Source organism: Schistocerca serialis, chromosome 2 (assembly GCF_023864345.2).
Source record: "Schistocerca serialis cubense isolate TAMUIC-IGC-003099 chromosome 2, iqSchSeri2.2, whole genome shotgun sequence".
NCBI lineage: Eukaryota > Metazoa > Arthropoda > Insecta > Orthoptera > Acrididae > Schistocerca > Schistocerca serialis.
Window position 1 is genome coordinate 442407350 of NC_064639.1, and position 16453 is coordinate 442423802.

General features: G+C 40.9%; 1 protein-coding gene across 1 annotated transcript in view; it reads right to left on the bottom strand.

The window, feature by feature from the left end:
- LOC126456045 (anoctamin-4-like) overlaps positions 1-16453 on the bottom strand; it is a 204925-nt gene that overhangs the window by 110465 nt on the left and 78007 nt on the right. The window contains exon 7 of the mRNA XM_050091800.1: positions 14570-14706. Coding sequence (XP_049947757.1) covers positions 14570-14706 — 137 coding nt within the window. The remainder of the gene's footprint in view (positions 1-14569; positions 14707-16453) is intronic.

Below are 16453 nucleotides of genomic sequence, written 5' to 3' on the forward strand. Positions count from 1 at the left end.
GCTACTGAGACATGGGACGGGAAGTCTGCTGTCCGAGTTATGTCGTTATCAGCATTCAGGTAGCAGCGCGCCTATACTCGTCATCAGCACTCAGGGGCCGGCAAGCGAGTGCGACTTAACTCGTCAACAGCGCTCAGGGGAAAACCTGCGGCCATGACTATACTCATCATTAGCACCCAGGGAGTGGCACGCAGCATGACGAGTAAACTCGTCAACAGCAGTCAAAGGGTTAATGTTTGCTAAGTCAGACTGTTTTAGACTATACAGTTCTAGTTTTCTTTTCATGCATGAGGCAACAGTAGAAGAAGAGAGATGGGACTGTTAATACATTTAAATGTTTGAGATAAATCATAGAAGATATTTTGGTTGTGGAAATTCCAGATATGCACCTGATGGCCTTCTTCAGCTAGATGCCAGAAGAATTATTCTACAAAATAATCTTATATCTTAGGTGGCAGTGAAAGAAAGCATAAAGAAACTAAGTAACTGTTTTCAGAAACACATGTGTATAGTTTACTCAAAAGATATATAATGCATGAGAGTTTTTAAACAACAGAAAGTTCAGGATGGAATGGACCTTTGAGTTGATCACTATACCTCCCTTCACATTTTCTTATTTTACAGCATCTTTCTGCACCACATGTACTTTGTTACATCTCATACATCCAATAACATCTGCTGCCCTCTGCCTTTTTTCATACCCATCCACTAACATGCATCCCACTCTATTTTAATCTTTTTATTTATTTTTTCTCTTTGATCTCATTGTATTTTATTTTTCACCATAGAAACTACTTACACAAATTCATCTTTTCACTATTTTCACCCGTATCATCTTTTTTGTGATTTTTCACATGTATTTTTCTGTAATTTTACATATTTTTACAAGTTTTTAGCCTCAAATATGGATCTTTGTGCCTTCCATGGTCACCAATACAGAAAACTTTTCCTATCCTTAGGCAGAACCCAGTCCCATATATTGTTGTCTAGCTCATGAAATCCCCCCAAATGGCATGAGAATCAAATTCCCATCTCTAACTGCAATGCCTCTTTCCATAATGTCCTCTATCTGCTCAAATTCCTTCAGCCCATAACCCTCATCAACCTAGTCCTGCAGAACCATATAATTCTAGCCCAAACCTCCCTGCACTACCTCCTCTGCATCTTTAAGATTCTCTTGCTCTGCAGTCCCAAATTCCTGCATCCCATCTCCCAGATTGAAACTCTTTCCCTTCAGAAAACAAAGCAGCATGCCCTCTAAAAAAACAGTCCAACCTGTTCATCTCATACTCTTGCCTTGGACTGCTACTATCCACCACCTCTACACCTCTACAAGAGCCACCATCGTACCTCCCCTCCCCCCCACCCCACCCCACTCTCACACAGAAGCCAAACCAAGCCTTACACACCTACTGTATTTACCATTCCCTCGGAAAATCCCTCTCACCACCGTGCAGAACCCAGAACTGAAACAAACCTGTAATGCAGCCATGAAACTGTTCTTCAAAAGCCTCAGCCAAACAGAAGTATCAGTCTTTTCCAAAGACTATAGCTTTTACCCCTCCCAAATTCAATCATGCTGGGCTTCTTAAAGATTTTCTTTCCTTCTCCCAGTCCCTGCAGTGGAAACAATTTTTACCACCAACCCTACCAATCTAAAACCAATACTGAATTCTGCCTCACTCAGTTTACTCCTCCATTTAACCTTGGTCCACCCCTACTGCTGTTATCATTATTTGCTGCTAGGCACATAAATTATTATATATGTGGTGTCTGTTCTTTCATACACCACATATACATACCTGTGGATAATGATAACTTCATATACAACAATGGAAAATCCAGGATGGAATATAACAATATTATGAAAAGAATAATTGCTACTCACCATGTGGCAGATATGCTGAGTCGCAAATAGGCACAACAAAAAGACTGTCAGAAAATGAGCTTTCAGTCAACAAGGCCTTTGCCGGAGGTAGAACACACACACACACACACACACACACACACACACACACACACACACACACACACAAACAAACAAACAAACGCAACACGCAGACACGTGACCCCAGTCTCTGGCTGCTGAGGCCACACTGCAAGTATCTGCACCTGATGAGAGAGGCAAATAGGTGGTAGGGGTAAGAAAGAGGCTGGGGTGGGGAGGGGAAGGCATAGCAGGGTACAGGTGGGGGATGGTAAATTGCTAATTGTGGGAGTGTACAGGGATGATGTTGAGAGAGGGTAAGGCAGCTAGGTGCAGTTGGATGGTTAGACGGAAGCAGGGGGAGGGGGGTGGTTATCAGAAATGGAGAGAGGTAAAAAGACTGTGTGTGTGTTGGTGGAATAGAGGACTGTGTGGTGCTGGAATGTTGGGTGGGACGCTTAGCAATGGTGTGGTCCAGCTGTTTCTTGGCTAGAGTTTGTCAGTGGCCATTCATGAGGACAGACAGCTTGTTAGTTGTCACGCCCATGTAGAATGCAGCCCAGTGGATGCAGCTTAGCTTGTAGGTCACATGACTGGTTTCACAGGTAGCCCAGCCTTTGATGGGGTAGGTGCTGCTTGTCACTGGACTGGGGTAGGTGATCGTTGGAGGACAGGTGTTGCATCTAGGTCTGTTACAGGTGTTTGAGCCATGAGACAATGGGTTAGGAGCAGGAGCTGAGTAGGGATGGACAAGGTTGTTGAGTAGGTTCAGTGGGTGATTGAATGCCACTGTGAGAGGAGTCAGAAGCATATTTATGATTTCAGTGCACAATGAGAGTGAGCTGAAATACTGGGAGTCCTTCCAAAACACTCAGAATCCCAAACCCCTCACCTGCTTCAGATGCAATGATGACAACTTCACGATCTGGATAAAGGGTGAGGACACACTATTCACATTCCTCCATGACCTCAAGACCTCCTCCCATATTCACTTCACCTGGTTCTACTCAACCCAACAAGCCATCTTCCTCACTTTTGACCTCCACCTCAAAGATAGCTACATCAGTACCTCCTTTCATATCAAACATACCAACCACCAGCAATACCTCCACTTTGACAGCTGCCACCCATTCCATACAACCTAGCTACCTGTAGTCATCACATCTGTAGCGATTAGTGATCCCTCTCAAAGTACACGAAGGACCACAGACCATAACTACCCACCACTCCTCCCCAAGCTTGTACAAAAACAGATTTCCTGTGGCCTGGCCACAGAGGAGCATTCCCTATGTGACTCATAACCACCCAGGACTGGAGCAACTGAGTCACATTCTCTGCCAGGGTTTTGACTACCTCTTGTCATGCCCTTAAATGAGGAACGTTGTACCCACTACCCTTCCCACCCTTCCCACTGTGGTATTCTGCCACCTACCAATCATACACAATAACCTCATCCATACCTTGCTCCCAACCCGATGCCTCATGGCTCATATCCCTGTAAACGACTTAGATGCAAGACCTGTTCCATACACCTTCCCACCACCACCTAATCCAGTCCGGTCACAAGTATCACCTATCACGTCAAAGGCAGGGCTACTTGGCAAACCAGTCATGTGATTTACAACCTAAGCTGCAACCACTTTGCTGCATTCTACGTGGGCATGTCTGTCCACATGTGTGGCCACCGACGAACTGTGACCAACAAATAGCTGGACCACCCCATTCCTGAGCACACTGGCCAACACAATGTTCTTCATTTCAATGGCTGCTTCACAACCTGTGCCATCTGGACTCTTCCCACCAACACCATCTTTTCTGAATTGTGTAGGTGGGAACTCTCCCTGCAATATAGCCTATGTTCCCATAACCCTCCTGGCCTCAACTTCCATTAGACTTTTGGTCTTAGCCTCTAGCCCCTTCCCTGTTCCCATTCCAGCACTATACAGTCCTCTATTCCACCAACACACACACAGTCATTTTACCTCTCTCCTTTTCCACTAACCTCCCCTCCATCTAACCTTCTGACTGTACCACCCCTCCACATCATCCCTGTATGCCCCCACAAGCAGCACTTTACTGTCCCCCACCCATACCCTGCTATCCCTCCTCCTCCCTGCCTCAGCATCCACCTTACCTCCACCACCTGGTTAAGTCTCCTATCGTGCGCAGCTGCTCTCAGTGGGGCCTCAGCAACCAGAGACTGCAGTCATGTGTTTGTGTCTGTTGGATCTCCAATGAAGACCTTGTTAGGAAAAGCTCATTTTCATTATGCCTATCTCCACTGTCAGAGACAGCAAAGGACTTGGAAGAGCAGTTGAATGGAATGGACAGTGTCTTGAAAGGAGGGTATAAGATGAACACCAACAAAAGCAAAACAAGGATAATGGAATGTAGTCAAATTAAGTTGGGTGATGCTGAGGGTATTAGATTAGGCAATTAGACACTTAAAGTAGTTTTGCTATTTGGGGAGCAAATTAACTGAAGATGGTCAAAGTAGAGAGGATATAAAATGTAGACTGGCAATGGCAAGGAAAGCGTTTCTGAAGAAGAGAAATTTGTTAACATCGAGTATAGATTTAAGTGTCAGGAAGTCGTTTCTGAAAGTATTTGTATGGAGTGTAGCCATGTATGGAAGTGAAACATGGATGATAAATAGTTTAGACAAGAAGAGAATAGAAGCTTCCGAAATGTGGTGCTACAGAAGAATGCTGAAGATTAGATGGGTAGATCACATAACTAATGAAGAGGTATTGAATAGAATTGGGGAGAAGAGGAGTTTGTGGCACAACTTGACCAGAAGAAGGGATTGGTTGGTAGGACATGTTCTGAGGCATCAAGGGATCACCAATTTAGTACTGGAGGGCAGTGTGGAGGGTAAAAATTGTAGAGGGAGACCAAGGGATGAATACACTAAGCAGATTCAGAAGGATGTAGGCTGCAGTAGGTACTGGGAGATGAAGGAGCTTGCACAGGATACAGTAGCATGGAGAGCTGCATCAAACCAGTCTCAGGACTGAGGACCACAACAACAACAACATCTCCACTATATGGTGAGAAGCAACTATCTTTTCATGATACTGATAACTTCAATACAGATGCACACTACATCTGACCCTTGTAGGAATCAGCTGATGCTGCAAGCAATGAGGGTAATGGACAGCAGACATTACATGTGCAACAAGTTGAGAATGTGGACTGGACGAGAAGTGTGCTGGGATAGCTGAAGTGGTTAACTCTGCCACTCACATAAAGGTTGATATCCATGTTTGAGTACAAGTCTGGTACATTTTTTCAACTGTTGCTGCTGGTATTATTTCAGTGCCAGATTATGGCTGAGGTCCGAGATATCCTTATGTCATATATGTTAGAGATCAGAAATGGAGCAAGTATGAATCTAAAGTGTGGGCTGCACACTTCACAAATCAACATGCCAATGGTACATCACGAAGTTACATGGGACTTCTTTTGTTCCCACTGTAGTTCCATGAGTATGAACACTATGAGAACTGTGGCACTGTAGTTACTTCATACTCATCACCTCATTCTCTCTTACTGAAGCATGCCGGAGTGTAAGTCTAGTCAAGATTTATTGTTAGTACAGAAGATGAGTACATGAGCTTGCTGCTATAAAGTAGCACACACAGGGCAAAATTACCGATTGTTGGGCTCAGGTGGCCTTTAATGAAGCTGCATTTTGTGAAACTGTGGAGGGTGTAAGATTAACTGATGCAAAGCACACAGTTGCAAATGAGTTCCTTTAGAGGAAGAGTGATATCTCGAGTAAGTTTCATGCTATAGTCCAAACTTCAGACAAGAAACAGAAAAGTTTTGCCCAATTCAACAAAATGGTTCTTTTCTTGAATGAGATTTTCACTCTGCAGTGGAGTGGCAGATTAAAACTGTGTGTCAGACCAAGACTCGAACTCGGGACCGTTGCCTTTCACAGGCAAGTGCTCTACCATCTGAGCTACCCAAGCATGACTCATGCCCCATCCATCTTTTCTTGTTTATTCTTCCTCTGCCACAAGAAAACATATGTATTGCATCAAATGGAACCTGGGCACAAAGCAACATCACTATCATATCCTTGCAACAAAGAAGTGTGCTACTTCTACATTCTTTTGGTCATTGCAACTTGCCTTTATGGATTAACAATGTTTTCTAACTTATCATTCATTTCTGAAATTTATTTTAGTAATTAATCACCATTTAGAGATTGCACTTCATCCTCCTGGTATTACTTGTCTGAAATAAAATAATATAAATCTTTGTGAGCTGTTAGCTGTAAATCACTTGTAGGTCTGCTCAGCTACCACCTGATAAGAGTGAGTTTGGGCCCTTGATAAGTATGCATGTGACCCAAAAAAAAAAAAAAAAAAAAAAAAAAACTGTTTCTGAACCAACCTTTTAAGTCATTGGTAGATCATTTATGTAGGTTTAGATTTATTTTGCTGGAAACACCATCACAGTCACCAGAAGTACAATGTTTTAGTGACTAGATGATTTTTTAAACCACCTAAGGAGCAGTATTTTTGAACCTAATGTCCGTTGGCATAATCTGAACAAGTAAATCTGATGTATCTGTATTTGGCTGTTTATTAGTTGGTGCATCATTTGCTGTCGCTGTGAAGAAGTAATCACTGACTTTGGAGGACAATGGTTTAAAAGTGTCACCATTTCTGCCACAAAAATTTTGTTGTTGTATGATATCACATGGAGCACTATTTTTCTTCATTTCTTATTGATTAATGTTCCAAATGTTGTTGCCCCATTCTTGTAAGATATTATTTACTGGACACAGTGTGTGTTTTGCCTTTGTAATACCAGACAGGAGCATTTTATAATAACGGTGGTGCTGGAGTTTCAACTCTTGACTAAAATATAGAGCTGTCCTTTCCTAGTATTTAATGCTTTAATCCAATCAGTCTCCCATACCTTTGTCATTTTTGCTCTGACTACCATTTTTTCTTCAAGGAGTGTTAACCTAGCATAAGACTACAAACAAAGCTTACTTTGATTTAATAAACGGAAAGTTAATACTTGTGTAGGTACACATTTGGGTCTCAGTATTAAGATCATCATGAATTTTTGTACATAAAAAAATTTGATCAATATAAGAGCTATTCCCAGCAAACATTTATATCAATTTAAATACTTTTGGATTAAAGGTGACTACTCACCAAAAAGCGGAAGCACAGAGTTGTCGATAGGCACACACAAAAGAAACAAAACTTACTAGCTCTCGATGTTATCCTTTGATGAGCTAGAATGCAACACACACACACACACACACACACACACACACACACACACACACACACATGTATAAAAATGTCTATGCTTCTGCTTGGTGCCAGCTGAACTACGAGTGCCAATACTATTTTTCTGATGTGGGAGTAGTGTTGGGGGTGAGGGGGAGGGGGGGTGGTAGAGTGAGAAGGAGGCAGGGAGAGGGACTGGGGGTGGGTGGCTAGCAGCTTGGAAGGAGGTGACCTATTTATCGACTAGGAATGAGGGTAGGAGGGGTGGCAATTATATGGGACTGCACAACTGTAGTGGCTGGTGGGAAGTAGCACATGTTGAAGCTGATGTGGGGACATAAATTAGGATGGGTGACAGGATGGAGGAAGGGGAAATTGTTGAGTGGAGGGTGTAGAGACAGTAGGTTACCTGAGACTGAGGCCAGGGCAATTATGGAAGCAGAGGATGTGTTGTAAGTATAACTTCATCTCCGTAGTTCAGAGAAGTTGGTGGTGGTGGAGAAGATACTGATGGCTTGGCTAGGGAAGCAGGCACTGAAATTGGACATGTGCTCACTTGCATGTTGTGGCACTGGGTGGTCAACTTTGTTCTTGGCAACAGTTTGGCAGTGGCCATTCATCCTGGTGGATGCTGGTTGGTAGTCATACCAACATAAAAAGCTGTGCAGTGTCGGCAGCTGAGTTGGTATATGAAATGACATCTTTCACAGATGGCCCTGCCTCTGATGGGGTAGGATAAATCTATGACAGGGCTGGAGTAAGATATGTTGAATGGGTTTGCAGGACAGGTCTTGAAACTGGGTCAGCCACAGATACGATCCCTGTGGTAAGGGGTTGGTGTGGGAGTGGCATGGGCTGGGATAGTGTGTAGGTTAGGTAGGTGATGGAATACAACTTTTGGTGGGATGGAAAAGATATTGGGTAAGACATCTGTCATTTCAGGGCAGGATGAGAGATAATCAAAGTTCTAGGAAAGGGTATGGTTCTGTTGTTCCAGTTCACGATGATATAGGGTGATGAGAGGGGGGTTCTCCTTTGTAGCTCATTCTTGGGGATTATGAGAGTTTTTGTGGGGGAGGGCAAGGGTGAGGCTAAGGTGCAGAAAATCTGTTTTGGACTGGGTCTCAAAGGTATTGTTGTCTTTGAAGGTCTTTGTGAGGCATTCAATCACACTCAGCAAGGCAGCTCTTGGCATCACAGATACATCGTCCATGGGTGGATAGGTTGTATGGGAAGCATACTTTGGTGTGTAAGGGAGAGTAGCTATCAAAATGCAGGTACTGTTGGTAGTTAGTGGGTATAATGTGGACAGGGGTGTTAATGGAGCCATCAGAGATGTGAAGGTCAATGTCCAGAAAGGTAGCACATTGGGCAGAGGAGGAACAGGTAAAGTGGATTGGAGAAACAGTGTTGCAGTTGTGAAGGAATGTGGAGTGAACCTGAATCAGACTAAGGGCTGGGAGTTTTGGGAGCCTTGGAATGTTTCCTCTAGATGTAGCTACTACTCCATTCCTTTCACAAACTTATCCCACCCCATCAGAGGCTGGGCCACCTGCAAAAGCAGCTATGTCATATACCAAATCTGCTGCAAACAGTACACAGTATTTTTGCTGGTATGACTACCTACCAGCTGTCCACCAGGATGAATGGCCACAGCCAAACTGTTGTAAAGGATAAAGTTGACCATCCAGTGGCATTACATGCAGATCAGCACAGCATGCTTTGTTTCAATGGCTGCTTTATTACCTGAGCCATCTGGATCCTTTTCTCTATCACCAGTTTGTCTGAATTACGCAGGTGGGAAGTATCCTTACAACACATCCGCCACTCCTGTAATGGCCCTGACCTCAGTTTCAGGTAACCCACTGACTTTGCACCATTCACCCAACAGTTTCCCCTTCCTCTGTCCCATCACCCCCCTTAATTCATGTCCCTCTGTCACCTTCAGCATCTGCCACTTATTACCAGCTGCTACAGTTGTCCCAGCTTATATACCTGCTACAGTTGTACCAGCACATATGCCTGCCACCCCTCCCTCCCACATTGCTAGTTGGCAAATTGGCCACCTCCTCCTGAGCTGCTAGCCATCCAAACTCAGTCTTTTTCCCTGCCTCCCTCTCCCTCCACCCACCACACCCAAGACTACCGCCACCAGAATTAGTCAACCTGCCCAAAATATAGCCTTGGCACTGTTAGTTCAGCTGGCACCATGTAGCAGCATAGGTGTGTGTGTGTGTGTGTGTGTGTTTTACTATAGCTCATCAAAGGAAAACCCACGTAATTTTTCTTTCTTTTGTGTGTGGCTATTGACAGTTCAATGCTTCTGCTTTTTGGAGAGTGTTCTCCTTTAAAGTAAAAGTATTACATTCTACAAGAACTTTTCTACAACATTTTTATATAAAAATTTTCATTTTACATCACCCCAATACATGTAAAGCATATTTAAAGTAATAATTAGATACTATTCTTGAAGTAAGGTGCCCTAATTGGTTTTCATTCAGCAGTGTACATGTTTTATCTTATATCTGGTTGTGTTACTAGTAGAAACTGATATTGTATATACATACTTGTGTTACACAGTCATTAAGTTTGTCTTTGAAGAGCTTACTTCATTTTACACAGATGAGCGAAAACATTATGGCTACTGCCCACTGCGAGATTTAATGCCACCTGGTGGCGTTGCAGACCCAGATGTAGTAAGAAAAGTATTAATTGGAACAAAGACAAATGGGGAATCATTCTAGTGACAATATGAAGTGCAAGTGGGGAAATCCACTCACATATGTAACTTTGCAAAGGGCAGATTATTATGACATGGCACACAGAAATGAACATCTCAAAAATGGAAAAGTTAGTTGGCAGTTCACAGGCTACTCTCGTGAACAAGTAATGAATGAGAGTGAAACTACAAGTAGATGACTAGGTGTTAAACATCCGTGGCTCATCATAGAATTTAGAGGTCACAGGCTTGCAAAGTAGGACATGTGACAATCTGTTGCATATCTGACAACAGAGTACATTGCTGGTGCTGGCATGGGTTTTTTGGAACACACCATTTAGTCCACATTATTGAACATGGGACTCTGTAGCAGACAACCCCTATGTTGATTCAATGACACTGTCAATTATGACTGCAAGACCTTCAAGATTGTATGTGGGTTAATGGAAATGTGTTGCCTGGTCAGATGAACCATATTTTTTGTTACACCAGATTGACTGGTCATGTTGGATACACCGTCATCCAGGTGAACAGTTGCTTAAAACATGCATTGTGCCACATACACAGAACAGCAAGAGGAAATATTATGCCATCAGGAAGATTCACTTGGGAGTCTACAGAACCTGTGGTAGTAACTGATGCACCAGGAGAGCTGTGGACTATGAGACCATTATTGTGCTCCATCTGCATCCCTTCATGCTTCATGCCTTCCCGAATGTGCAATGGCATCTTACAGCAGGATAACTGTCCATGTGAAAAGGCCAGAGTTGTGTTACAATGATTTGAGGAACACGGTAGTGGACTCACGTTGATGTCTTGACCACTAAATTCATCTGACCTGAACCTGATGGGGCACATCTTGGATGCCATTGGCCACCAGTTCTGTATCCACATACCAATGGTGTGTAATTTACAAGAATAGTGCAACCTGAGCATAGACTATTGGTGCCACATACATCTGAAAACCTACCAAGGACTTGTTGAATGCATGCCATGCATAAACATTGCTGTATGGCATTTCAAAGGTTGAACTCACTATTAAGCAAGTGCTCATAATGTCCTGGTTCATCAGTGTGTATCCTTTAATATATTTAGTAATGTATGCATAAATCTCCTGAAAGCTTCACCTGGAGCACCCACTGGCAGTTTGAATTTTTTTATGTTTTTTTATAGTAAATCTACCTTTCTTAAACTGGATGTTCATGTACATATGAATGTACTTATTGAAAAACTAAGTCTTATTTCTCACTGATGTAACTCAATGTATAATGTCATGATATGAAATTTATATAAAAAAAAAATACATGGTGGGTCCTCCTCTACCTGGCATATGATTGATCTATCCATGTCTTCACCACTCATCCTTCCCACAGCTACTGCCTCTTTTCATCTATGAAACAGAAATGCTTGACTCTGGAAGCTAGGATTCTTCTTCTTATTTAAAATTTGTTTTCATCAACTATATTAGGAGTTGTCTCTCCTAAAAGTACTTGACTGACTGTCTCATATGACACTGCATAAATTTAACAAAATTCTCAATGGAATTTTCCTTTTCATTTAAAAACATCTTAGAAATCAACCTCACTTCTCTTGTTTTGATGTCCAAATAGTCTTTTTAGGTGTCTCTCCTTACAGATGAGCTGAACAGAATGGATGCTGGAATCTGAGCCATGGGATACTACCATCAGAACATTCTCATTTCCAAAATTTACTGTCTTGCACACTAGGAAAATCTGTGTGCTTAATTTAATCCATGTGGTATCCATGTGGCCCACCAAATTCAATGGTGCTCTATACTGGTCCCTAAAATTTCAAAAGTCTATATTTTGCTAACAGAATATTTACTGGTTTCAAAAGGTCTGGTTTGGAATACTGTGGACATCATTTTAGTTCAATGTATTTTGATTTAATTATTTATTTGCATTTTCCATAAGCAAAATTGCTACCTTCTCAAGTACCTCCTATGACCATTCTCTACAAATAACTGACATTTCATCAGGATGTGTGGTAACTTCCTAATTTACATTTCGCATGCTGTCAAGCTCAAGAATAAACTTTAACATCTGATCCCTGATTCACCACTTCACCTGAACCTTTTGCAATCAATGAGGTATTTCCATTGTTGTTGATCTCAACAGGTCATATATATCCATGAAAATATCTGTTGTCATACAACACACCAACTACCAGTGTCACCCAGTGTACATAAAGAAGTTCCTGTGTACACACTTGGCACCTATAGGCACCGTCTGCAGTGGAAGGGGGAAGTTAGCCACACACATCAGTAACCTTGACTGAGCATTTACAAACACACAATACCCTATTCAACTAGTCCAGAAATAGATTTCCTTTTGCCAGTTACTTGAGTGGCACCAATACATTCACAGCCCTTGTGAAGCCGTTACTATTACCCCTTCATCATCGGACCAGACCTTGAAAACTTAACATCGTCCTTTAGCAATGATTAAAGTTTCTCTAATCGAGTGAGGTGTTGTATTTTAAGACGTTAGACTCATATTCTGGAGGTCAGAGATTCTTATAGAGCAATCCAGAAGGCAAGCAATTGCTTAGTAAAGGACAAGGCTGATTTCCTTACCCATCTTTTGGCACTTTGAGCTATTGTTAGCCTCTAATGATCATGCTGTCAATAAGACATTAAACCCTAATATTCCCTTGACAAACTCAATGTGCACTGAAATGAGTGTAAGTCCATGCTAAACACCCACAGTTGTACTCTGTCATCCACACAGCCTACACAATATCATAATCCGTCCTTATACCAACCGTACTCCTAATTCTGCACCATGTGGGACATTTTTTTGTAGGTGAATCTTGGGTAAGATTGGTCATATATTGCATCTGTCACCTTCTACCACAGTCCAGTCACAAGCATTTTGTATCCTATAAAAGAAGAAAGGTGTGGAGAAGACAACTAACCAGCTGTCTGCTTGCATGAATAACTACTACCAAACTGTGGCTAATCACCACTTGAACCCCCAGTGTAAACAAGCTGTATGCCACAACAATGACTTCAATAACTGATTTAGTACCCTCCTTCCCACTGGCTCCACTCCCACACCATATGGCAACAGCTTCAATGAATGATACAATAATAATAATAATAATAATAAAGATTTTATTGTCTTTAGGCCATTACAGCAATTGACAACGTCAAATGAAGTTACAATTTATAATACAGTGTGATAAGGTATTGACTACTGAAATATTTTAGCTTATATTGCAATCAATGTACAGTGGGTCATCTGTTAGATTACTGCATTTTACAGTTGAAGAATTCATTGATATCATAGAATGGGTGGGCAATAAACCATTCATGCAGTCTTTCTTTGAATGTATGTTCAGGAAGATCCTGTATGGCATGTGGCAGCTTATTAAATAGCTTGTGCCCTGTGACTTCATAGCTATTTATTGATTTTGATAGTCTGTGGTAAGGCGTGTATATGTGTTTGATGCTTCTTGTGTTGTAACAATGTACATTTTCTCTACGTTTCACATCTTGTAGGTTCTTCTTTGTAAAGATTAAGACATTGTATATATAGAGGTTTATTACAGTCATAATTTTTTGTTTAGTAAATAAGGGTTTGCAGTGAGCCTTATGTGAAGAATTTGTAATTATCCTAATGGCTTTCTTCTGCAATAATAGGATGTCATGTATATGACTACAGTTACCCCACAAGATAATGCCATAGGATATTATACTCTGGAAAAATGCAAAATAAGATGATCTGATGTATGTTTCAGGTACACAATTTCTGAGTTGTCTTAATAAATAAATTACTCTAGATAGTTTACTACTAATATAGTTTAAATGTTGGCCCCAGGATAACTTTTCGTCTAAATAAACTCCCAGGAATTTAACAGAACTAGGGTCATCAGATAGTGGCTTGTCTCTTAGAGTGAAGATTATCTGCTGAGTTTTATTTTCATTTAGCAGGAAACTATTTGCTCTGAACCAATATGCTGCATGAGTGAGTGTATTTTCAGCACAGGTTTTAAGATCATTAAGACTGTTACTGCTATGGAGAAAAGTCGTATCATCTGCATACAATACAGTGGTGGATCTAATAAACGTGGGGAGGTCATTGATCATTATCAGAAACAGGAAGGGCCCCAGTACAGATCCCTGAGGCACACCTACTCTAACATTTTCTATGTTTGACATTTCCTTACCAACACAAACTACCTGTTTACGGTTGTTGAGATAAGCTTTTAATAGTCTGAGACTGTTTTCTTTGATGCCGTAGAATTCTAGTTTGTTACTGTCCTTCCAATATGTTCCATTAGGCAATCATGCTGCCCTTGATATCTGCCTCCACTATGTCCTACCTGTACTATTTTCTGTCTGCCTCCCAATATCAGTTTCACATATCTCTTTGTTTCTCACTTTTGTTAAGTTAAAATTATTTTATACCCTTATCCGTATGGTTTCTTCTGAAGTCTCCCTCTATTTTGACCCAGTCCCAATTCTTCTTTTACCAGGGTACTTGTGCAGAGTATTGTAATTATGGCAGCATATAGGTGCATATGCATGTATATGCACATGGTCCATGATTCGACATTCCCATTCAGGTTTTCCATTATAGTTTGAGAGTTGTGTCATGTTTAATTTACAGGTCTATTTCTCATGAATCTTACACTCACTGTTCTTCCTGGTCCTTGCTGTAGGATGCTTCATAAAAAGAAGGTTCCTTTGCGATACGGTTATGGTTGTATTCAAACATTTTCTTGAACTTAAAGGGGAATCCTGGTGTTTCTGATTCTTCCTCCTTCTCTGTTTCCTACAAGTACATAAAAGAATGGTTTAATTAATTAGCTTCTCACTCACTTGTAGGCCAATAATAATGAAAAGATAACACTAAAAATCGAAGAATTTATAGCTAACAGAGCATTGCTACAAATACCATACCTAAAAGTGTGTTGATAGAAAGTAAAATAAAACAAAATAAAATCCACTGTCTTGGACAGTGCAAAATTTTATTTTATATTTTTTACACCGATAATAAACCATTTCATTCATTCCCTTGCCTATGAAAATGACAAAAAAAAACATCTTGCCTATGAAAATGACACAAAAAACATCTTGCTTGAAAACACATTTCTGTGAGAATAACTAGGGAAAAAAAATAAAATTTTTATAATGTTAAAATTAGTTACATTGCAGAAATGGACAGAAAGAAATGCAAATTATTGTAATGATGTTATGTCCACAAGCAACAAAAGTCTTCAGTGAGAACCAAATTACAGTAGTATTGATTTCTAATGATGTAGGTGTTCTGTACTTCATTAATGCAAAAGATTATGTTAATGTGAGAAAAAGTTCCCAGTAGTAGGCCTAACACTAGGAACAAAAATGGTCTCAATATCTCCAACTGAATCTTATTCTTGAACAGAAAGTAGCAAAGCTTGCAGCCATAAAAATATTTGACAACTCCCCTTGTGATTTAAAGGTGCTTGCAAATGATGAAAGTTTAAAACAAACTGAAATCATTTCCGATAGGCAACTATGTCTATTCCAAGGTTAAATATTCTGAACAGATAATCTCTGTATGTGACTCAGCTACATTTGTTAAATTTTATTGTAGATTGCAATTAAAGAAAAATCAAATTATATAAATAGACTTTATACAAACATGTTTTCACAAAGAACATATATCTTATTTGTAAATCTATTGACACATTCCACATCATATTGAGTTGTCACAAACATGACTCACTTAACATGCAAATAACAAACTTGTCTTGTCAGACTACACTGCCTGACAAAGAAAGTAAAGCAGGCAGATGGCGAGAAGGAAATGAAATAAAACACCACATACTGACAGGGTGTGTGATGTTACTTGAGTTATCACAATATCTGAGTCACATTTACGAAGAACTTGACAGTATGAGCCATTTATCAGTATGATGTTGCTCCCTACCTGGCCTGGATATATGAAGTGATTCCATCGGGAAGTGTGTCAGAAAGACATTCTTCTTTTGAGGTAAGGTAGCCCATAATTGTCATAACTGGTCCTTGGTGTCTTGGGTAGGATACTGGCACTGTGAAGATGTTGATATCCAAGCTGGTTTCATACATGATCTATTGGGGACAGATCTGTGAATCTTGCTGGGCACAGGAGTATCTCACACCATGTGTGGATGAGCATTTTACTTTGAAAAACAGTACCACAGTACCATCACATGAGAAGTCCATGACATACCATTATGCCATCAGAGTTCTCTCAATCATTACCAGCCAAAACCTGTAGTCACATCCAAAGGCTCTTCACACCATGATGCCCAAAGTAAAACCCCTGTGCCACTCCAAAACATTGAAAGAGTGTGATGTCTCCTAAGGTCACCACCGCACTTACTGATGATGGTCATCCAGAGTAGTGCATAGCTGTGATTCATCACTCAATACAATGTGATGTTATTCATGAACAGTCCATGCTTCCCAGTCATGGCACCATTGCAAATCCAGCCATTTGTGTTGTTATTTTAATGGCACCCTATGCATGGAGCACTAATCCCCTAAAACATCTA